Genomic DNA, 24,333 nt, shown 5'->3' on the forward strand with positions numbered 1-24,333 from the left:
GCAATTGTAGACTTAAGTCAATTGATAAAACATAGGAACTTCTAACATTTAGAAAGCTGCTACGAAATAGAGTTGTCTACATACACTGTTTCAAGCCATATGGTTAAATTCCTCCTCTGTATCAAAACAAGTATTGGTGATTGGAGAATGATTTTTGCATGTACATGGAATATAGAAAAACATCCCAATTCAAGTAATGGCGAAAAAAATCCTTATTGTAAAGGTGGTATTTGAGTAATGTATGATATTAAGTCTTAGTTATGGTGGAATCAGGAATAGCAAGGAGTTGAAGTTGTGTTTCTGTATGTAAGGATAATGGATTTTTTGCTACATTTGAATAATGAATCAATCAATAACATAGGAATACTGGCACACTCTGAAGGTGTAAGACTATTAAGAAGTCTAAGAAAACAGCATTTACATCCTTTCAGAAACTTTACATGGAAATTTTATTTTAATTTTTCTTTTCTTCCCCCTCCCCCAATTGCTTATTATACACAATTTTTGTTGTAATTTTCCATAAATATATATGGACAAACTCGACATATTACACAGTAGAAGGAGTCTGGAATAGAAATTAATGAGCAAAAATGTATTTAAATACAATTAAATGCAATGCATAAGCATTTTACAGGGTTAATATACACTATGAACAAATAATTTTGTCAGGTCAAGAAAAGAATTTGGCATCTAGAAAGAGAATGCTGTCATTCACTCAGATCTCTTTGGAACATAAATAGCACCCCTAGCTAATAAATGATTGTCAAAAAAAAATCTAGCCAATATATTCAAGTAAAAACCATACAGTATTGCAAAATACAAAAAGGAAGAAATAACTTTATTAGACAACAACAATGGCTACTGCATGTTTAATTATTGCATAGCAATACCAAAGTCTGTTGATAAACTGCAGATACAGTGATCTTTCCTAGTAGGCCATAAGTGGAAAATGCAGCTACATCACTCTTCAGGAAGGGTATTTATGTAAGTGATTTATGTACCACTCTGAAAAAATCTCTCAGTAACTAAATTAATTAAAGAGTGAGAGCCACATGTAGACTTTTCATGAGCTTGCTCACTTGCAGACAAAATAAAAACACCAAAACCTATAAAAGGTATTATAAGTTATCAGTGTTTTTAGTGACTAGTGTTCTGGAGAGTTTCCCATAATAATTCAACAGGATCTTTTTTGTAGTCCCAAGAGTATTCTCATTTTCCATACTTGTTACAAGAATATCACGTCCATTGGTACTTTGTACGAACTGGTCATACACTCCACAATAAATGAAAACTCAGTCTATTGCAGTCTGTTCAAAGATCATTTAGTTAAGATTTCCATAGCAAAAACACCCAACAATCAAATTCACCAACAATGTAGGGTTTACCACCTACATCAACGAAAATTCTCAGTGATCTTAGGCTGCTTTGAACTGAATCATGGTTGGAAATCAGTGTTATGTAATATTGCAGTTTTTTGAATGATTTTGTACTATAAATAAATCTAGCACAAAGTGAAAAATAACACATACTCTTACAGAAAAGCTTTAAATTTTTCTGTCATTTGTGGAAGTATTTTATTTGTTTACAAATATGTTTAATTTATCAGGCACAATATGCAACTTACTCTAAAATATTATATATATTTTATATATATAATATATATATAAATTAGAGTTTTATATATAGGGGAATACACACATACCACTTCTGCATATATATTCCCTTATATATATATGTCTATATATACATTCACAAAAGACATAAACCATTTTCTCCAGAAAAAAAGAAAAAGAAAGATTACACACTGCTCAAAGAAGGCTTGAAAGGAAATAGATAATTTCCTTTGGGGTTAACAGATTTGTTTGGATATTTATTTAAATATGTCCTCTATATTTTATACATTCAGAGTTTATGGTGGGATTCTTAAAATTTATTTATTTACACAGACTATTAAAATAATACACATTGTGCGTCAATTTAGGGACTGATTAGTTAGGAATATGCAGACGTAGCAAATTTGCCAGTTATAACAAATTCCACATTTGCTGATACTCCTGAGATTTGGTATGGAGAAAATAAGGCTCAAGCCTCCACTGAAGCCACATCACCTCCAACATCTGATAAAGCTCTTTGATAGGTATTTTTATGTTGGCTTCAGTGGACTTTGTACTAGGTCCTAGAAGGCAAGAATGGTTTGAAGAATATCTTTGAAGAAACAATCATCTCTGGTTTTATAAAGAGCGCATGAAGAACAATCATTATTCGTGGCCCCAACCCAATATGTTGTGATCATCTCCCTCAACTGCCCCATGAAAGGCAAAACAAGCTAAAATTTGATATTACTTCTAAATTAAAAAAAAAAAACAACATTTTTTTTTTCAGGGATACAAAATGCAAAGTGTTCTGTAATACTTTTAAAAACTGGACGTATTAACTTTACTAATTTCACTAACTCAGAAATTATAAGAAAACAAACAAAAAAGAAAGGCAGGCCAAAATCTCACAGAAAGGTCAGCAGACTCTGGATATCTAAATCACACTGTGAATTTTTATAGCAGGTCAGTGATGCAAAAACTTCATAAGTATGGGTTAAATCTTTAGGCTTAATAAAGCTATGTCAATTGATTCAAAGAATTTGGTCACAGATATGCACTGCCTTAAAAATAGAACAGTAAGCAGCTTCAAATATTTGTGAGACTTTCTAATAGTCTGTACAGGTTTTACCATTATGCATCTTGTCAACTCTATTCTTCCAGGGTTGTGCAAGCCTCCAAACTTCAACTAAGAGGTAGATGATGAGAAAAATTTGAACTGCAAAACTACAACATGCAAACTATGTTGAAATCACATAGCAATGCTTATGCAAATTGTGATTAAAAAGGTGATAGTACATCCAAGAACTTTCAATGTATACATATGCACAAATATCAGAAGTGCACCCCTGAAAGAAAAATCCAGACAACCTTGTTAAAACTGATATGCCACCTCTGAAAATAATTATTTTAAAATTCCCTTTATATTCCTCTCTGTGAGTAGAAAAATAGTCATCTATAGAGAAACTAACAAAAGTTGCCTGATTCAATTTTTTTATAAGCAAAATCAGTGTCAATTCATCTATAAAAGTGGTCATTGGCTTTGTTTAGTGAAATCCTGATAGCTGCCACAAATCTGGCTTTATATGGTATCTGTAGCTTATTCTGTATCTCAGTAATACCTCTCCACTAATACCCACAACCTGACCTGAAAGCAGCAAGTGAAAAACATTGCATTTGGCAGAATGGTAAATGTGGCATTTCAGGAAAAACAATTACAAGAAAGCATTAAAGATAAGTCACTACATTCCTGGTCCAAATTCTTTGTGTTACATCAAAATGAAAAATGTGATGGCATGGTGGAGGTGGGAAACTTTCAAGAGGAACAAGAATTCTTGAAGAGGAAAAATCATGTATATATTGACAAATGTTTTTAAGCCCACTAGATGCTGATATGCAAAGTGACCATTAACGTTCACAAGAATTTTGAATCACAATATCAGTGAAATTCCTGCCATTCACTTCAGCAGTAAGTAAAAGTTGAAATTCCTCTCATAAGGACAACATCGCTTAAAAAATCTATTTTAAGATGAAGTAAGATTTTCCCTAGCTCTGTCAAAACAGTTCACAAATCACACTCCTGAAATAAAAGCATTGTAGTCTGACTACTTATGCACAGGATTTTATATAAAAAGATGCCTTTTTGAATTTATGAATGGAAATACAGAACTGACAACAATTGCAACCACAGTTCAATGCAAAAAGGTGGGAGGGGTGAAATTTTTATATGTTCCTGAAACAGCAGAAAACTAATAGTGAGAAGTCTTTCTCTGGAGTTGGAAATACAGAACCCTCCAGCTAGTAGAGTTCTATATCAGAAAACCTAAAGAAAGAAAAGTATCTGGATGTGTTCTCTAAAACAACTTGAAATTCGACCTTGATGTTAAATGGGAAAAAAATATTATTGATGTTATCCAGTTTCCTACTAATTTTAAAATGTTGGCATTATTTTTTCTGGATTGATCAAATAAGAGCAAGAGGATAATTAGGCTTGTGGTAGAGAAAAGAACGAGTTATACATGAGTATAAATGAGAATAAGACCAATTAAGGATTTGCTTGCACTGACTGACAGAGACTATAGATTTTTATAGTGCACAACAGATGCATGTGGTATATTTCTTCATCACTGGGCAGGGGAATCTCTTAGTCCTGACCCTTCAGTGGTTCAGACTGAGGGTGAGGTAATTAAAAGAAACCAGGGAATTTAGAGAGATGGTGTATATACTCAGGTCTAATTATAAAAGCAGAAATGTAATGATGAAATGATTTACAGTACAAATTGCAGGTCAGTGCAAGTAAGAGCGATATTCAGGGATTTGAAGGCAGGTTATACTCATTTTGCTACTTTGTTGCTCAGTATATCGTTGATTCAAGGCAATTTATTACCGTTACTTTTAGAAATATCACCTACTTCTACTATGAGGCAATTGCCCCCTTAGGACCTGTTATTTGGAAGACACAGGTTTTCAATTGCAGGCAGTTTTTGCATAGATATGGTTCCAATTTTCTTCATTCTCTAGATTTTAACCTCTTTAATATTCAGTAATATCAAGAGTATGCTGATGGTTTTTATTCTGTTGTTAGTATTAAGACGAAAAGTAATGAAAGAGGTGTAAGGAAATGTTTCACTTGAGTCTTCCTACTTTATATTGCTCCAGTTGTCTGCTGCATCATTTAGCCTTGTAGGATTAAAAATTGTACACTGGTGAGTGGTGGTAAAGCAGCTCCTTCATTCCTATTATTTTTTACCATACCTTACCAGAGATGAAAGAGCAGCATCTCTGTAGAGGGTTTATTTCCTCCGAGATAGTAGCATAATTTTTGTTACTGGTGGTCAGGTGTGTCTGTGGCTCAAGGAACCTTGTTTTTCCCTTATTTCCTATGCCATGTTGTATTGTATTCTGAGATCCTGCATAGAACAGGCAAGTTGCCTGTGTATTTCCTGAGAGACTTTTTTTATCATCATTTTTACTCAGCAACAGCAACACTTAACAGCCTTCAGTCAAAAACTGACACTTGTTGTCTTCTAACCTGTATTTTTAATCATGCCGTTTTTTGCAAAGAGATAATAGGCACCTACAATTTTGCCTCAGACATTTTTGTTCAGTCTCTGTAGCAATCTCTTTTCAAATAATCTCTGCCTTTCTACCAGTTGCTGTAAGAGCAGACTGATGTTCCTGATGACTACGCTTTAGCAAAAATTTCTGTTCTTCTTTTGCAATCCAGTATTTATAACTGATATTCCTCACTGTATGAAAGCTTAGTGTCTATGAGAGTCCTCATCACCCTCTGACTATGGGCACATAGGGTCTCCACAGGTCCTGGAATTCACTCAGTATGTTTATATAGTCAAAAAAGAGAACAATGCTTCTATCTCATGGGGTGCTGGCAGGTACAATGTATTTATTTCCTCTCTGAAGCTGGGGGCTGGGAGAAGAACTATAATTTTACTGGGACTAAATCATTCTCCTTTACACAGAACACTGCTCAAATCTGAACATACAAAACATATTTTCTCCCAAAACTCTGAAATGCATATATTTTGTTGCTGATGCTTCTGTAAAACTACAGGACTTGTTGGAGATGTCTGGTTTTCCTGAATATAACTAGGTAAAAAGTAGGTATTAAATTCTGTACCATGCTGAGAGTAGATTCATGATGCTTCTCCCCCAAAACAGTGCTGAGATAATTAAAAAGTTCAGCGCTACTGTGGAACATCATAGTATATGAGAGGATAAGCCAGAAAAACTGAAATAAGCACAACCAAAATTTTTAGAAGAAAAATTAAAATAATCATATTGAACATAATATTATTAATAATATTAAGAAATAACTTCCTAAAAGCACTCTGCTAGATTTTACTAATAATTTTTTTCTTTCGTTATTGGCACTTCAAAGTGTGTTTACCACAGCTGTGCACTATATATCCAACTTTTTGAGATTTAGAAAAGGGCTAAAAGGAATGATATTCTTTTCCTGGAATTGAATGTAGGTTTATCCTGCATAAACAGTGCATAAATGTTTTAAGAATCAGATCCTTAATTTTCACAATTTCTGAGGCATTTTTACGCATCTCTCCAAAACGAATAGCATCTTTCCTTACCTAGAAATACAACAGAAATATTTTCATTTATTACCTTCAGAAGCTTGCACTTTTAGCTTTCAAATGCAATGCTAAATGACTTCTGTACGGTAAAACTGTAGACTTATGCTTTCTTTTGTCTAAAGGAGGAGGACAATTGTGTACATTTTAATTTATATGAGTGTCTGCATGAAATTGTAGACACATGACTAAATATCCTGCACAAAACTGATATGTCAAAGCTTCCAGACAAAGCTTCCTGCACAAAGCTACCAGACTGGCATTATCAAGATGCCTTGCAGCATTTTTGCTCAAAGTAGCACTACAAAAAAAAAAGAAGTAGCTTTTCACTAAATTCATGCGAAAGGGAAATGAGAACTGGTATGAAGATACCTATCTGCAAAGACCTGAAGTTAGACCTTAAATCTCCTCTCAGGAAACCACCAAATAACTAGTGACTTGCCAATAAAGCCAAGCATTTACTTTGAAGTCACTGCCATGAAACTGATTTGGGCCACAAAAGCCAAGGGTTACTATCGTTTTAACTTCAGCAGATTCTGAATCTAGTCCCTTTAGGAAAAAGGCTTCACAGTCTGATCCAGATCATTCAGCCACACAGGAATACATAATCAAACAAACTAATTGCCACACTTGTTAGCAATGCAAATCTTGGGTTTAAATTTTTTATGTACAGGCAGATTTTAGCTTAGTTTGAATTAGTGAGATCTGAATGTACTTTGTGTTCAAATGTGTATGTTGAAGTACAATGTAGTCAGCTATCACAGGAGGAAACTACTTCTGGAATATATTATAAATCAGCTGTTTATTGTATTTTAGAGATGGTGCCCACTAATTGTTCATCTTCTACCCTTAACTTTTACATCCATATTATAATTATTTATACAGACATGTATTTTTTATCTAATGGGAATACAAAATACAGAAAGAGTTTCTGTGTGCTTCAGTCAGGTACTCTGTCTCTTTTGAAACAAATCTTTGAACTTATATTCTCTTTAATATTAGTGGTAAGTAGAGTTTGGGCAGATTATTTCAACTGACTTTAACCGTACTCTAAGGATGAATGCAAGTATCTTCCCAAATAAGAGTAGGAGATACTTTTGTAGTAGATATACTTCTGAAACAAAAATGTTTATAGTCTGGTTTACCTGATTCTTGATTGTCCAGAGTCAAAGTCTGATGGATTCCTTTGCACGGAATCATTATCTCTGTAATCTTAATTTTGTATCACTGAAATAAATAAACTGTAGATAGAAATTTAACTTAGAGTTATGCCTTAGGGCAAAAATCTGTTCCCATCCAATATTGTGACTGATCATTATTACCACAAAACTTGGCCTGTGTCTTGATTCCTAATGGAAATCATAAATATTGCCTTCTGAGCTATAATGCAGATTAAATATTGGTTTCTCTTTCTGAGGGATCTTCAAGAGCTTTGTCGGCTCTGCTGGAAGCATCTTCATTCTCGTTATTTGTTAATGGTTCCACTTCCTTTGAGTCAGCATTCTTCTGAGCTTTTTGCTTCTCATCTTCTAGCTTCTTTTCTTTTGCCAAAAGCCTGTAGTTGATGGCATTGCCAATGAACAACCAGATACTGGCCACAGTCACAATCACTCCGCAGACAAAATACATGTACTGATATTCACCAGTAACATCTACTAACCAACCTGAAATACAAAGAAAAGAAAGAGAAAGAGTATTTAGACTAGGATGCCAAATACAATCCATATCCTTCTCTTGGAGAAATATCTATATATTCCTTGGTTTTGAAGTAGGAACAGAAAAGCATTTTCAACACGTTAAAATTTTCTAACATAGACAGTGGAACTATAACAAAACCTGTATCAGTGAAGCTAGCAATTGTCATTGGAGTCACTGACAATTGTAGAATATTGAAGAACGATGTAAGTAAAGCTTAATGAATAATGACAGACAGTTTTTTAACTCTTTTATTTTCAGTATTTCATTTTATTCATGTCCTAATTGTGTTTCCTATTGTTTTGGAATGCCTGTTACTCACTGAGGCTGTATACAGACAATAGGATGAAGAGGTATGGACTTTCTTAGGCTGCTGTCTGTGCAGCAGATGCCTGCTTTTCAAGTTTACTTTCCAGTGACTGGTAAAAGAGATAGAAAGGCTTCTCCCTTCAGCCATCATGCTCAACTGATGAGTTTTAAACTATGAGGCCTGTACGTAAAAATTACGTTCACACCTCTGTGATTAACTTGGACATGGAAAGGAAAATAAATTATAACAGTTCTTTCCATTTATCAGCCATTCTTTCTAAATTTTCACAATTCCCAAATCAACATTTGTACATATCCAAGTATTTAGCTCTGAACTCTGCTACACTATAACTGAAATTCTCAGGATAACCTTCACACTTCAATTTAGTATGTATTTAGATGCTTTTACCGTGTTGAAGACATAATGCTAGTCTATTCACCAGATGCACATTTAGAAGCCATTAAATTATTCTAGAATTTTTTTTTCCTACAAACCTAGTATTAGGAAAAAACTCAAAATAGCACTGCAAGTGTACAATTCACTTATTAGTGTAAATAGTGCAATTTGCTGATTTTTATTGATGAGCAGTCTCATAAAACTGATGTTTACAAATTAAATTCTGAATTAGCATTACTTCTGCATAATATTTTAAAGGATATGAACTAGTCAAAACTGGAACTTAGCCTTTCCATGTGTTCATTCCTTTTGTTGTCTGTATTTAACAAGTTAAATCAATTATTCATACAACTATAGCACAATCAAATGTTTTTCAAAACTCCTGAAAAGCTAATATACTGAAAAATAAATAGTTGTGTAAGCTACTGCTCCATAAATATTAGATTTAATATCTTTAGAGTTAACACTGATTTCAGAACCTGACTGAAAAGGCTGCACTCCAGAGGTCACAAGCTCAGACCCCCCACTAGGTGGCATAGGAAGAGTCTGTGTGAGAAAAATGTATTTTGTTCAACTTTTATCAAAATGAATTTGTATGCTAAATGATGACAAAAATATGGAATACCTTGAGAAGTATTAAAAATTTACTTGTACAAATATTATTTTACTGAAACAAGTGGAATTGCTTTGGCATATTTACAATTGCACATAACAATGCTATTTTCATAGAAATACTGACAGTAATATAAAACACTTCAATATGCAGAAATGCTTTTAGGCACACATAATCTTGCTGACTTCTGAGGAAGTGTTTTCGTGGGTATAGTATATGTTCACAAAGTTGGCAACCTCACTATCTTTGTGTTCTCATATTGTTAGGTTTACACTGCAACACACATACCAAGATACAAACCAATGCTTCTCAACAAGATTTGAGTGTTTATTTTTTTCTTATATCATCAGAGACCTTAAAATTATAAAACTTACTAGCAGCATTACTAAATACTGACAAAAAAGCTAACAAATAGAAAATACTTTACATAAGATTTCATCATTTTTGCTGCAAGAAGCCAAGAAGTTATGAATGTAGTCTAAGTTATACACCTAGGCTCTCTTTAAGCTCCCCTTACACTTGAAAGAGAGAAGTTGGCAACATTGCCATCTTTCAGTCAGTTCACGTTCTGAATTGCCTTATCCATTGGCTATAGAAACGTGCGAAAGAACTGGATGTGAGCAGAGTTGTGGTGTGTAATCATGCTAGGGCGCAACGCTCCACGGCACCATGATGGAATCCCACCATGCATGCACCCTGCCTAGGCTACTGTGGATGCCCCTGTTCTTCTGACACCCCCCTGCTAGTTTCTTCTCTCTGGAAATGTCAATCCTCTCCGTGTAGACAAACTAAAATTGTTTAAGCGAGTGTAAGAGATTGCTCCTTGAGCTGTCACTAGGTTGGAGAATTTATAAGCCACTCTGTGAGATCTTCACAAAAACGGACTCAATCAATTCAAGAGAGTAAGAACTTCATTGTCAAAGAACAAATTTGAGATGAATATATGTAACTCAAGGTTGCAAAACTAGCCCTATGTGCTATCAGGAAAACATACATTTGCCATATGGATTTATGGGCCAGTAGAGATGCGGTCTTAATCTATTTTTTGTAAATGCATGCAATAAATGCCTTTAGATTCTCATGTGAACCTGCAGCTGCAAAGCCCAAAGATACTGCTGCTACAGTACACTTCTAGTCATAGCGAAAACATTAAATAACGTTAAGAACAATGTTTATATTTATTCAGTGCTAAATTGCACGATTTCACTGTAATGCCTGAAAAAATGGAAAGAAATAGATTCTTACCTCCTAGAGGAGGGCCTATGAGCACAGGACAACATTCCACAATGGTGACAAGTCCAACTGCACTGGAAAATCTGGCAGCCCCAACGAGGTCCATCAATGTCTCAAAAAGAACGCTGCTAACCATTCCAAATGCAAATCCAAAAAATACAGCATATATCACCAAGCCAGTGTAATTTTTTGCCAGAGGGCACAAGATATGACAGACCCCATTGTACAAGACAGCAAAACTAAAAAAATACTGAATCTTTGGCCGGATAAACCTGGAGTTTGCCACGAGTCCCATTGAAGGCCTAGCAAACATGTCTACAAAGGCTAAGATAGATAGCAAAAAAGCAGCAGAATATTCATCAATTCCCTTGTGCTTGGCATAAGGAGCCAAGAACACTATTGGAGCAAAGAAACCAATAAACATAATGACATTTCCTGACAAATAGATTAGAAACCCTCTGTGTTTGAAGAGGGACAGATCTAGATACTTATTCATAGTTTGCCAACAAGACTTCTTGTTGTTTTTGTGCAAGGCAGAATCTCCTGTGCCTTTTTCAACATCTTTTTTCACAGTCGGGACTTTTTTCGGTCCAACAGGTCTCATAAGTGACCCAGCCACACAGCAGTTCAAAAGAAGTCCTCCCAGAATAAGAAAGCTTCCTTTCCAGCCAAAAGCATTAAAGAGGAATTGATTGAGAGGTGCCAATGTGCTCAGAAACACTGGACTTCCAGCCATGGCCAATCCATTAGCAATGGGACGCTTCTTATAGAAATACTTGCCAATCATGGTTAAGGCAGGCTGTAAGTTGAATGCTAAACCCAGACCTAAACAACACATAAAAGACAATATTATTGCAGGTCATGCATTGAAAAACATATTGCACCTCTTTCAAGTTATTTTTAAAATGACCACTATCTAATCCAGTGATTCTCAATAAAGATAAAAACCATCTAGCATCAGAGAATGAAATACAGCTTCATTGCTGTCTACGTGTGTTAATGTCAAGACTGTGTCATGGTGGCATTTGGTCCATTCCCCCCTGTAGCACTGCATTAAAAGCCAAAATTCCTTGATTTGTTTCAGCAATGATAGAGTCAGGGCAATCACATTGAGAGGAATTATGGTTATCAATGCCTTGACTCATCATTTTTATATTTGCTAAGCTATAATGCAATTCTCTCTTGGCTCATTTTACCAAAGTTATTAAATGTCGCCTCAGCTACAATGAATGTAGGGTGTATTTAAATGCATAAATCTCCTATTTTTTTATTTCCAACACTAATTAAGATCCAAGTTGTCTACTAAACTGGAGCTTAAAATGGTAAATTATTGTAGAGCATATTCAGCTCCCGTTCCCCATGTCACCACTAATAGTGGAAGAGTTATACAGAAAACACACATCAGATCAGACCACCCATCCACATCAGCTGAATGTATAAGCTGAACCCTAAACTGAACCTCTAGGTCTTCTCTCTCTATAAAGACATCTGGGGAATAAAATATAAGTAGCTATGCATCTGCTTGATGGCACAAAAGTTTTCTTCTCTGATAGGCCCATTCCTGGACTCTGACTTTATTCTTTCAGTGGCCCCGAGTTTAGGATATCAAAAATAAGAAATTTAAGAATTAATCACTGAATAAAGGACTCCTTTAGTCCCAACATAAAGAAAGATGAGCTTGAATATACAATTCATAATAATACATATTCTTATGTAATATACATTCATTTATTACCTGTCGATATTTCACCTCGCCTTCCTTATTCTGAGATGGGAATTTAAAAAACCCCCACAACTTTTGAAAAGGAGGTTATTTACTTTACTGGCATCGCGATCACTTTAGTTCATTGCTTTAAGCAATATCTAGGCCTCAAATAGATGATTATGAATAATTTCATTATTGACACTGGGTGGATTTTAAACAGAAAACTATTGCACTGAAAGTTTATACTTTGCTGAGAGACTATATGTATGTACAAATCCAAAGAAAAGTGGTACAAGCTTTCACAATTTTACTAGAATTCTGCTAGCATCTCTCAACCTGCTTGCAGTGCGGCATGATAGAAAGCTAGAAGAATGAATGTGAAATTGTACACAAATGACTGTAATAAGTGCTGTCACGAGCCAATTAATTTTTATACCATTATTATAGTGCAGGGTGGAACAGTCCATACATACATCATTGACTGAATAAATTCATGAGTTGTTTCTGAATAATCAAAAGAAATAATTTAACACCCTTCCAGCTAATTTAAAGGATTAGATAGTTCAGGTAGCTGAAATTAACTGATCTTGCTACCTTCTTGGATTGTATCTGTACACAGAGGATTCTTAATCAGTAAGGCTCATTGGTAGAACATTATTAGAAATAATTTTATATAGTAATATATGTAATGTAATACAACATAACATATAATATAACCTTTGAAACAGGACTCTTACCTCCAACCACACCAATACATATATATAGTTCAAGGACGCTATTGCAGAAAGAGCTTGCGATCATTCCAAATGAACACAGGATACCACCTGCTATCATCACAGGCCGGCTACCATACTTATTCACCAAAATGCTGCTTATGGGACCTGTTGGTAGAAAGAAAATGCAATTACAGGTAACAGGTAACTCCATCATACATGTCTTTGTATTTACAACATGTTGGAATGCTTTCCTCTTCTATCTGGGAAAGCGTTAAGCTGTTTCTATACCAGTCTGTCTTACAAACATACTCTGTGAATTTGCAGATGCATGACCCTGGATGTGGATATATTGCCTCCATGACAATATAAATATTGATTAATTATGGAGATGGATAAAAAGATTAAAGATATCAGACAAGCAAGAAGGATTGTTACAGTTAATGAGTAATCAATACTGAGATTGGTCAGTGGAAGTTTTGAAAGTGCAAGGACGGAAGAATTTCAAGTATGAGACAGGTATCAAAAAATTTCACAGAGCAGGAGGAATCTCCAGGCAGAGCAAACTAAAACCTGCCCTTAATACTGCAGCATGTCCCGCACCCCTACTTGGAACCATATATAAGCTTAAAACTTAAAGCTTGTCAAATCAGAATGTAAATCTCTGGCCCCTGCAGCCCATTTTCCCTTACCTCATCAAGAGGGGAGTGTCAACAAGCAGTAAGATGACTATAAATTGTTTGGGAAAATCTAAAATGTGCTTTAGCACAAAGACTTATAAACTTTGAAAATATTGCTACAGGTCCATTTTTCAGTTTTAATTGCAATTCAGTTTGTGGTGTAATTGCATCCATACTAAACAGACATCTAGTGTGCAATTTAGCATGACATGCATTATATGTTTTTTAAATGACCATGACTCAAAGAGATGGAGTGCTACATATCAAGATTAAGAGGTAGTCAAAGCTTTTAAGGTAAACTTCCATAGCATCTGACTGCACTATATTTGGCCCAAACCATTACGAATAGTCTTGTTTTTGCAATAATTAAACTTATCCAATTCAAAAAAAGGAAAAAAAAATCCAACCAACCAACCCAACATTATAAAACCAATGCGTTTCAAACTTAAGATAAAGTAGGCGCATGGTATAAAGTGGAATGCCATGCTCTGCAGCTGATTTCACTGCAAATCATTCACTGGCAACAGTACTGCTAACAGTAGTATTTTTAAAAAAATATCTAAAGGAATAAATGCCAGAAACTCCATGTTTTGAAAAAGCCAAATCCAGCCAAGTTTAAAAGTGTGCTTTCACAGGCATCATGTTATTATAGACTCCACTCTTTGAATTACCTTAAATGTATCAGAGTATTATCATGGACAAACTGCAAATGTTAAGTACTACTTGCATATCAACAACAGAAGCTTTAAGGATGTGTCAAATGATCAAGTTTTAGCTTACTTCCTTATGCAAAAAAGCTTCTACAATAGAGTTGCCCTGTGCCTGCCAGTGTTTTCTAATAGCTTGTGAATACAGAGGTCAACTTGAAATTAACTTGACTGGAAAGCAAAGATTTGAGTGATGTTTAGATCTTAGTTTGTGCATTCACTAAATAGCTTGGGTGCCAAGGAGTCGAGGGCTATAGGCTTCCTGTCCAAGCAGCACAGTCACTGGCCAGTACACTCAGCTTGTCACCAGTAAACGCAATCTATTTTCCTGCCCAGTTCAAGGTAGGTGGGGCATAGAGGATAAACAGGGTGTCTATTTTACTGAGAAGGTAAAGTATTCTCAGACTTAAGGCATTAGGACTCATCTCACAGACAGAAGCATAGGAGATGGTCTCAGCTGCTCACTGAACTGCAGCTGAAGCATAACCATATATTGAAATCAACAGACTTAAACATCCTCAGCATGGAATGGACCACCAATTAGACAATACTTCAGGGATTTATTAAAAGACTTTAAAACACAAAGCACTAAAACATGTAACCAACAGCTTATATGATGACATATCTAACATTTCTTTACTTCCATTTGGGGGGAACCAATGAGCAGAATGGTGACAAGGCAGGCTTTTCCCTTTGAGGTCATATGGAGAAAGCAGTGAAACATGAAGGACAGAGAAGTTCACTGTAAGCACATCTCAAATGTATCATGTTTACTTCTTCTGTCTTAATGAACTTGTGCTCTCATAACTATGCTGAAGCATAACTTCAATTACAATTTTTTTTTTTTTTTTGAAAATCAGAGGTTTGGCTCATGTTTGAATTAGAAAAGAAGCCTTTTGAAATACATAAACAATATAAATATTTTCCCTGAGTCAAAGAAAGACCCTTTTAACTGGAACTCTTTGCAAAAAGTTTCATTCTAATACCAAGTAATATTTATAATTTTGAAAATAAACCTAAGGCAATTAAAAAAAATATTTAATTGTTGTTATTGCTAAACACAATAACAGTATTTCACTTAAAAGATATCAAAACAATGATTTAAAAAATTATTTTAAAAATTATTTCCAAGCTCTTCTTCTTGTGATGAGATGAAAATATTTACAAAATTGAAAATGAAAAATTTGTTTAGTGTTTGTTAACATTCCAACCTTCCCTCGAATTATCGTTGCAATAAATGTTGCCTTGCTGTAGTCTTACTTAAAATGTCCCTTTGCTGAGTCATAGAAAAAATGTAGGAAAGACGTATCATAGCAGGGAAATAATTGACCATACTATTTCTAGAAAGAATTTGGAATTGTACCCTTACACAAATACTTCAGGTATGATGTAGATAGACCTGTTAGCAGTCTGTTTCCTTTCCTGTTAAACAAAAACAGCATGAAAAGCCAGAAAGAAATCTGTGAGAGCAAATGAAAAAGATGATGTAAATCCACACACAGATATCAAGTGTTGAAAAGAGAAGAATGACATTAGAAAAGATTGTTTTACACTGTTGCTATATTTTTAGCATTTTAAATAAAATTATGAATCAAAAAGACAGCATGCACTGACAAAAGTTTTCCAACCATAATCAAAGTTCTGCTCTAATATTCACCCCAAGGGAGCACTGACTATAATATTAATATATTTTAATACGCTTCCATCAATCCTTCCTTTTTTCTCCTGACTTGCAGGAAAATGAGGCAGTCTTGTTTGTTTAGGGGTTTAGGGAAGAAATTTGTTTTTAGTGTTTGGTTGGTTGCGTTTTCTGAGGGTTGTCTAGAAATGTTAAGTTCCCCTCTCCTTTAAGGGAAATCATTGTGCAGACAGTTCCTCATCAGGAACAAGAAAACTGCATCTCTGCATCTTCACTGTGGCAGTTAGGTCAGGACCACCAACCTTCAGATCAAAGCAGGTAATGTTAGCTTCACCTACAAGACCTGATAGCTGAGCTCAAATATGGATTTATTAATTTAGGTAGGCAGTGGATGAAGCCACAAGAGGAAAGGCAAAGCAGTCTGACTCTGTACTACCAAATGACCTAAATCTGGGCTGTATGATGAACTGAAAATTCCTTTAAACATAATACTCTCTTTGAGATGTTTTCCTTAAGTTAGTGATGTGTATTTACCACCACAGCTCCACTTAATTTGAAGTTTTCTTTATGTGTATTCCAGTATTTTGATTTAAAATTTGTGCATGTGGGGAATATTAATTGTTCTATAAGCCATAAAGTTAGTTTGAGCTCCCTAAATTATCTAGGAACCCTTTCAATCTGATAAGTAGGTTGAAAATTTTCTTCTGACATCTGTGCATACACTTGGTTTTGGAGCCTTATAAAATACTGCATATTCACATACCTTTACATAGATGAATTCCAGCTGTTTGCTTGCCATCATGTTTTATAGCCATGTACAAATTTCATTTCACATGTAATATCTTCTACAATTATTTAAGCAATACTCACATGCCAGCATGGGTCTATATTTCTCGCATATTTTTTCTTCTTAGCTAAAGGAAGATTAAACTGTTTATATACTCTAACACTGCCAAAATCTTGCTATACATTAATGCATATTAATGCACTGAAGCACTGCTGGATCTTGGATCTACCTTCCCGAAGCCTGAAGTAACAGATGTTAAGTCAGGAGACCCACAAGAATATTTAATCTGATCTCTCCCTTAGCACCTACAAACCATCAGCCACAAAAGATTATACACTCCCTAAACCAAATTTAAGACCATTATCATAATATGCTAACACTCTCCCAGCTGTATTTTTTTTTTACATCTTTCCGTTTCAGGCAAATGACCAGGCTGTGAGAAGGAATAAGACAGCAACTATAACTAGTGCCACTGAAGAACAATTTCAGGAAGGGCTGTGCAGCAGAACACAAACGCTTTAGAAGGCAAGAAAAAACAGCAGCTTTTCACATTGTTCATCATATGTCAAGGGAAAGATGGCAAAAGTCATTTCAGCTATGTGAGCAGAGACTGGATCATGCATTTTGGAGCTGTTTATGATTTTCTGTTTCATACAAAGTCTATACACATCTAAAACCTATGTTCTGTTTGATGGTTCAACAGAGCGTTCACTTTTGCATGTGTATTGTGCAAAATGTGAGGATGAAGTTGCTGTCACTGGTCTTCAGTGAATACCAAGATGTCTCAGAATCACACAATCAGAGAATATGCAAAGCTGGGAGGGACCCACAAGGGTCCATTGAGTACAACTCCTGGCCCTGAACAGGACCATCCCCAAGAATCACACCATGTGCCCAAGAGTATTGTCCAAATGCTTCTTGAACTCTGTCAGGCTTGGTGCTGTGACCACTTCCAGGGGGAGCCTGTTCCAGTACCCAACTACCCTTGGTAGGGTAGAAGAACCTTTTCCTAATATCCAACCTAAACCTCCCCTGACACAACTTCAGGCCATTCCCTCAGGTTCTGTTACTGATCATGGCAGAGAAGAGATCAGTGCCTGTTCCTCTTCTTCCACTCATGAGGAAGTTGTAGACTACAATAAGGTCTCCCCTCAGTCTCCTCCAGGCTGAACAGACCAAGTGCCCTCAGCTGCTCCTCATATGGCTTCCCCTCAAGGCCCTTCACCATCTCCGTTGCTCTCCATTGGACACTCTCTAAGAGCTCAATACCTTTCTTATATTGTGGTACCCAAAACTGCACACAATATTCAAGGTGAGGCTGCACCAGTGCAGAGCAGACAATGCACTCCCTCAATCAGCTGGCAATGCTTTGCCTGATGCCCCCCAGGACACGCTTGGCCTTCCTGGCTGCCAGCGTAGTGCTAACTTATATTCAACTTGCCATTGACCAGGACCCCAAGGTCCCTTCCCGTGGGACTGCTTTCCTGCATCTCATTCCACAGTCTGTATGTACATCGGGGTTGCCCCATCACAGGTGCAGAATCCAGCATTTCCTCTTGTTGAACTTCATATGGTTGGTGATTGCCCAGCCCTCTAATTTGTTGAGATCTCTCTGCAGGGCCTCCCTGCCTTTGAGGGAGTTAACAGCTCCTCCCAGCTTTGTGTCATCTGCAGACTTGCTTAGTATCCCTTCCAGTCCTGCGTCCAACTGATTTATGAAGATGTTGAAGAGAACAGGGCCTAAGTTGGGGCCCTGCAGAATCCCACTAGTAGCAGGTCACCAGTCTGATGTCACCCCATTCACTATGACCCTCTGTGCTCCACCCATGAGCCAATTGCTCACCCACCACATGATGTGTTTATCCAACTGTGTGCTGGACATTTTGACCAGAAGGATCCCATGAGAAAAAGTACCGATAGCTTTACTGAAACCCAAAAAGATTCCATCAACTGGTTTCCTTTGGATTAACTAAGTGGTTACCTCATCATCAAAGGAAATCAGGTTTGCTAAGCAGGACTTTCCTCTCATGAAGCGTTGCTGGCTGTGACCAATGACTGCATTGTCTCTCAGGTGTTTTTCAATAACTCCTAGAATAATCTTCTCCATAACTTTACCAGGCACTAAAGTGAGATTGACAGATCTGGAGTCTTTTTCTTGCCCTTCTTGAAAATTGGACAATGTATGCCAGCTTCCAGTCAGCTGGGACCTCTCTGGATTCCCAAGCCTGCTCGAAAATCATTGCGAGAGCTTTTGCAATGATATCAGCCAGCTCTTTGAAGGTTCTGGGATGAATCCCATCAGATCCCATAGATTTGTGAGGATCCAGTTGGAGCAGCAGATCCAGCACAATTTCAGGGTTAGCTGGGAGTTGATCAATCTTGCAGTCATGGTTCTCCAGCTCAGGGCACTGAGACCCCCTTGATCCATCATTTGTGCTGAAGACAGAGGCGAAGAAAGCATTAAACATCTCTGCCTTGTCTCTGTCCCTGTTTGTGAGGTGACCATCCTCATCCTGTAACAGGCCAATGATATTTCTATATTGCCTACTGCCATTAATGTATTTGAAAAAACTCTTTTTTTTGTCCCCCACATTTCTGGTCAGCTTCAACTCCCGTTGAGCTTTGGCCACACAAATTTTCTCCCTACAGAGGAAAGTTGAATCTCTGTATTCTTCCCATGTCACTTGACCTTTCTTCCACTGGTTGACATTTGGGAATTGCTTCATCCTATGCCCTTAGGAGGTGATGTGTGAAAAGTGACCAGCACTAATGGACCCCAACACCCGCAAAAACATTTTGCCAGGGGACCTTACTCACTAATTCCCTGAGCAGCCTGAAGTCTGCTCTCCTCATGTCCAGAGTTGAGGTTTTGCTGGTACTTTTCCTTTTGTCAATAGAGATTTTAAACTCGATCCTTTCATGGTCACTGTGGCCAAGACGGCCACCAATCTCCACTTCCCTCATGAGATCCACTCTATTGACAAGCAGCAGATCATGAAGGGCATCTTTCCAAGTTGGCTCCCTTAGGACCTGTTCCATAAAGTTGTCATCCAGGTTTTTCAGGAATCTTCTGGCCTGGGTTGTATCAGCTGTCTGATGCTGCCAGTTAATTTCTGTCAAGCTGAAGTCCCCCATAAGGACAAGGGCAGTTGATTTGGAAGTGTCCTTTAGTTCCTCAAAGAATAATTCATCGGTGTCATCGTCCTGACTGGAAGGTCTATAGCAGATTCCCACGGTGACATTGGCATTATTTGGTAGCCAGAGGTATCAGATAATTATTATTTGGTACCCAGAGGCTACTGGGCAACTGTGCCATTGCCACCTGTGAGCTCCACACATTGTAGCCCTTCTATTACATACAGTGCCACCCCTCTGCCTCTTCTGCCCTGTCTATCCCTCCTTAAGAGCCTTGTTTGTCATCCTCTGGGTTGCTCACACTCCCTGGAACCGTTTAAATGTCCCTCGGTTGCTCCTGGCAATGCCCCCTCCTTGCCTGGTTGGCTGCTGAGGGCTTCTGGGTCGTGGGGCTGCTGCACAGGTTCCTGAACTCAAGAACTCCCCTGTACAGCTTACAAATGAGACCAATTATTGCATATAATAACAAAGACAGCAATAAGCTATATTTTCCTCTCACTTCCAAGTTCAGCTTTTCAACTGCCATTTAAATCTTCCTTCTTCTGCTAAGCCATAGTGTTGTAAAGGAAAAGCAATAAAAAAGGCTATATAACTTAATAATAAATAGATTTATAAATAAAATATTTGAATGAATAATCATGTTTTTCCCCTTAAAAGATGCTTATTGTGCTAATATGGTTTAAACACAAGTTGAACATTAAAGTTTCTTCTTGAAGAAACTTACTGCTTTCTGTTTTGTGGAAATGAATAGAGGCATCAAACTGTGCACTATAAATTTAATATGCTTTCTCATATAATTACACTCTCAGAGATACACACATACTCATATACACGTAGCTATCCATTTATTTTCTTTTTTCACACCGAAGAAAATATACACTTCAAAAAATTATCTGACTATGGAGACAATGCAACAACTTTATGACTAGTATCAATAAAAACTTAAAGGATGCAAATGAGATAACACTATATTCCTTCATAATACCTCGAGGTAATAGTACAGGTAGATCAGTTTTAAGGCCATGAAAGAGAATACAGGAAGATTTATTTGGCATAAAATCTCTATCTTGCTCAGTTCACAGGTCGAATAACACTTACAAGTCCAAATGTACTAGGTACACTCCATTAATTTGTTAGAGGAATAGAATCTAGTACACTTGAATTCTTGTTGCCTTTTCTTCTTCATCAATGTTTTTCTTACCAAAATGAAAAAAAAAATACTTTAGACAGTTCTCCCATAAGTAGTCAATACTTTCTCTGAGGGATGAAAAAATGTATAATAACTAGTCAGAATGGTTATAATAGTAGCAATTGGATTCTAGCAGTACCAAACTGTCATCATTGCCTTTTACATCCATAATGAGGTCATCTTTGGATCTAATCTATATGTATATTCATTGTAGGAATGAAAGTTTATTTAGAAGCATATAATCTAGGTTTTAGTGTTTAATTTACTTTGTAGAATCATAGAATTTTCTAGGTTGGAAGGGACCTCAAGATGATTAGAGGAATGGAGCACCTCTGCTATGAGGAAAGGCTAAGAGAATTGGGATTGTTTGGCCTAGAAAAGAGAAGGCTTTGGGATGACCCAATTATGGCCTTACAGTACCTGGAAGGAGTCTACACGAAAGATGGGGAAAGAGTTTTTGCAAGGGCATGTAGTGATAGGACAAGGGGGAATGGCTTCAAACTGAGAGAGAGTAGGTTTAGATTAGATACCAGGAAGAAAACCGTCCCTGTGAGGGTGGTGAGGCACTGGAAGGAGTTGTCCAGAGAAGCTGTGGATGCCCCATCCTGTGAGTGTTCAAGGCCAAGTTGGATGGGGCTTTGAGCAACCTGGTGTAGTGGGAGGTGTCCCTGTCTATGGCAGTAGGGTTGGAATTAGATCAAACAATCACAGAGTCATAGAATGGCATGGGTTGGAAGGGACCTTAAACATCACTTAGCCCATCATGACTCCAAGCCATTGACCACTACCCTCTGGATGTGACTGTCCAACCACTTTCTTATACATCTAACAGTCCAGCCATCAAGTCCATCTCTCTCCAATTTAGAGAGAAGGATGTTGTAGGGTACCACATCAAAGGCTTTACAGAAGTCCAGATAAACTACATCTGTAACCCTTCCCTTGTCCACTGATATGGTCACTCCATAATAGAAGGCCAATAGATTGGTCAGGCAGGCCTCGCCCTTGGCAAAACTATGCTGGCTGTCTCAAATAACCTCTCTGTCCTTCATGTACCTTAGCACAGCTTCCAAGAGGATCTGTTCCATTTGTCCTAGTTTGATTTCTCATTGCTGTAATGCAGTGATATAATTAAAGATCATTCTGTAATTTGTTTCGCATATTGCCAGTGCATTTATGCTTTTTATTTTTATACCTGCATTAATTTTAGTATGGAACTAGAGATGAACTTTCATGATAAAATGCTATTTTTTTAAATATATATTGACAATGTCATTACAGTGTTCATAGTGTCATCAAGCCAAAGCAACATGACTCAGTCTGAACAATATGACATTTATTTAAATGGAGTAGCTGAAAGAAGTTGAAAATAAATGCAATATACTATTTCAAAATGCACTAATGCTACATTGTAGATTGCATCCTGTCAAGTCAAGTGATTTAAACACATTTTCAGACATCTGCTCTGCAAAGTCAATGAAGATATCTTTCCATTCCAGTTCTATTTTTTATTTCTGTTTCCTACAAGCCTGGAAAAACCCAAGGAGCTCCAAGAAACTATTTACTAAGATCAGTTCAACTTTCTTTTTCTTTTTCTCTTTCCCTTTTTTTTTTTCTTTTTTTCTTATTTTTTATTTACAAAATATAAAGTCCACTTGCAAAAACTCATTCAACTGCAACGGCTTTAAGTAAATACTTAGTATTGCTATTGGACTGCTATCTCTGGCATTCAGAGGACAGGCAACTCAAAATTGATCCTGAACATGTTTAAAACCTGTTCATTAAGCTGGAAAAAACCTCCAAAATATGCTGTTTTTCTCAAGCAGGACTAAGTCAAATTAGTAAGCATTCCATGACAGTCTTATCTCTAGTTCAAAAACCTTTGGCTAAATTCTTTCAGTACTCTTGGGCAGGCTTTAGAGAAGGTAGACAGAAAAAAAATACAAAAATAAAATAATATCAATGAATTTGAAAATTTTAAAATGTCATGCACCTATTTTTATGTTAGATTATTTATCATGTTTCTGGGAATGGTAATTTGCATTTCTGACATATCCTATGTGTTTGTGTAACATCAATGAAAGTAACATAGTTCAACAATTGTTGGAAAGCTTTCTCTGTAGTTCCTCTGTGCATTTGGCAGAATTTTTTTTTTCCATTTCATATAACATTTACAACTGGCTGCTCTGATTCCATAAACCTGGATAATATAATAACCTTGACAGAAAGCAAAGAGGAAAAAAATGCTCTTGCAATAAATACCACCAAACAGAAATGGGTTGCTAGACTATGAATTAGGATAGCTCAGCAGCTGAAAGCACAACCTGACAGGGAGGACACAGTCATTCAACCATGCATCACATTTTGCTCACCACTTCCCCTTCTCTTAACTACATTTCCTCAGTGTCATTACCCTGAATGCTCACATTCTCACTTGTGTCCTGAAGGAGCCTTGAAGTCTATCAAGTTTTTATCCTTGATCTTTAATGAAGATTAATTTGACCTTCAGCTATTCCTTGGGGCGTTTATATGAAACATAGTAATTCTTCATGGTTCCTCCTCCCAAAAAAGTTACCTTTGATAATTTTGAACTGATGTGTTTAAGTCAGAAAAACATATGTCTGACTGCAGATATAAGCTGTCTTTTTCCTGAAATGTGGGACCCCTGGTGGCCTAGTGGTTAGGATGCGGCACTCTCACCGCTGCAACCCAGGTTCGAATCCCAGTCCCCCGGGCAGATGGAGCTCGTTAGCCCTGTGAGGCCATCCATCTATGAGAAGGTCACTCTAAACAAACCTACGTCCTGAGGACCTCACTGCCATTGTCCAAGCTTGCTTGGCCCCGGCAGATGAACCTTAGGATTAAAGGGTGGGCTCAGTTCAGCGCAGGCTGTGTCTCACCTAAAAAATCCATTGCGCAGGCTGGAAAGGTAAAAGACCTTTCCCAAAATCTTCGTTCGCGAAGACTGGCCATTATTATTATTATATATTTCCTGAAATGTTCAGAAGAAACAAAATGAGCAATCAGTGGTGCTGGAACTTGCCCTAAATGTATGGACTACAGATCTCTAATCTGCCTTGGTATTTTATGTTTGTTTTCCAGTGATACATCAGAGACATGAATCAAGGATTTTATGTATTTTGATTAAAGCTGTTGTTTAGCTTACAGGTTTTTTTTCTTGTTTGCTGGGGTGCGAATGTGTATGGAATTATGGGCCACGTAATTTAGAAAAGATTTTCAAGTTAGAAAATTACGCTATATCTATGAATTTTAAAAAGTTGGAAAAATGCCCAGTTTTTAATCAAAGAGTAGCCAAGCTGATTATTATTTTCATGGAT

The 24,333-nt window shown here is 36.7% G+C and overlaps 1 protein-coding gene across 1 annotated transcript in view; it reads right to left on the bottom strand.

Moving 5' to 3' along the window:
- Nucleotides 1-430: 430 nt before the first annotated feature.
- SLC16A7 (solute carrier family 16 member 7) overlaps nt 431-24,333 on the bottom strand; it is a 68,083-nt gene continuing 44,180 nt past the window's right edge. The window contains exons 3-5 of the mRNA XM_027682181.1: nt 12,886-13,029; nt 10,456-11,268; nt 431-7,860 (exon numbers count right to left, since the gene is read on the bottom strand). Coding sequence (XP_027537982.1) covers nt 7,589-7,860; nt 10,456-11,268; nt 12,886-13,029 — 1,229 coding nt within the window. The 3' untranslated portion in view covers nt 431-7,588. The remainder of the gene's footprint in view (nt 7,861-10,455; nt 11,269-12,885; nt 13,030-24,333) is intronic.

The sequence above is a fragment of the Neopelma chrysocephalum genome, unplaced genomic scaffold (genome assembly GCF_003984885.1).
Source record: "Neopelma chrysocephalum unplaced genomic scaffold, ASM398488v2 Primary Assembly neopelma1_62, whole genome shotgun sequence".
NCBI lineage: Eukaryota > Metazoa > Chordata > Aves > Passeriformes > Pipridae > Neopelma > Neopelma chrysocephalum.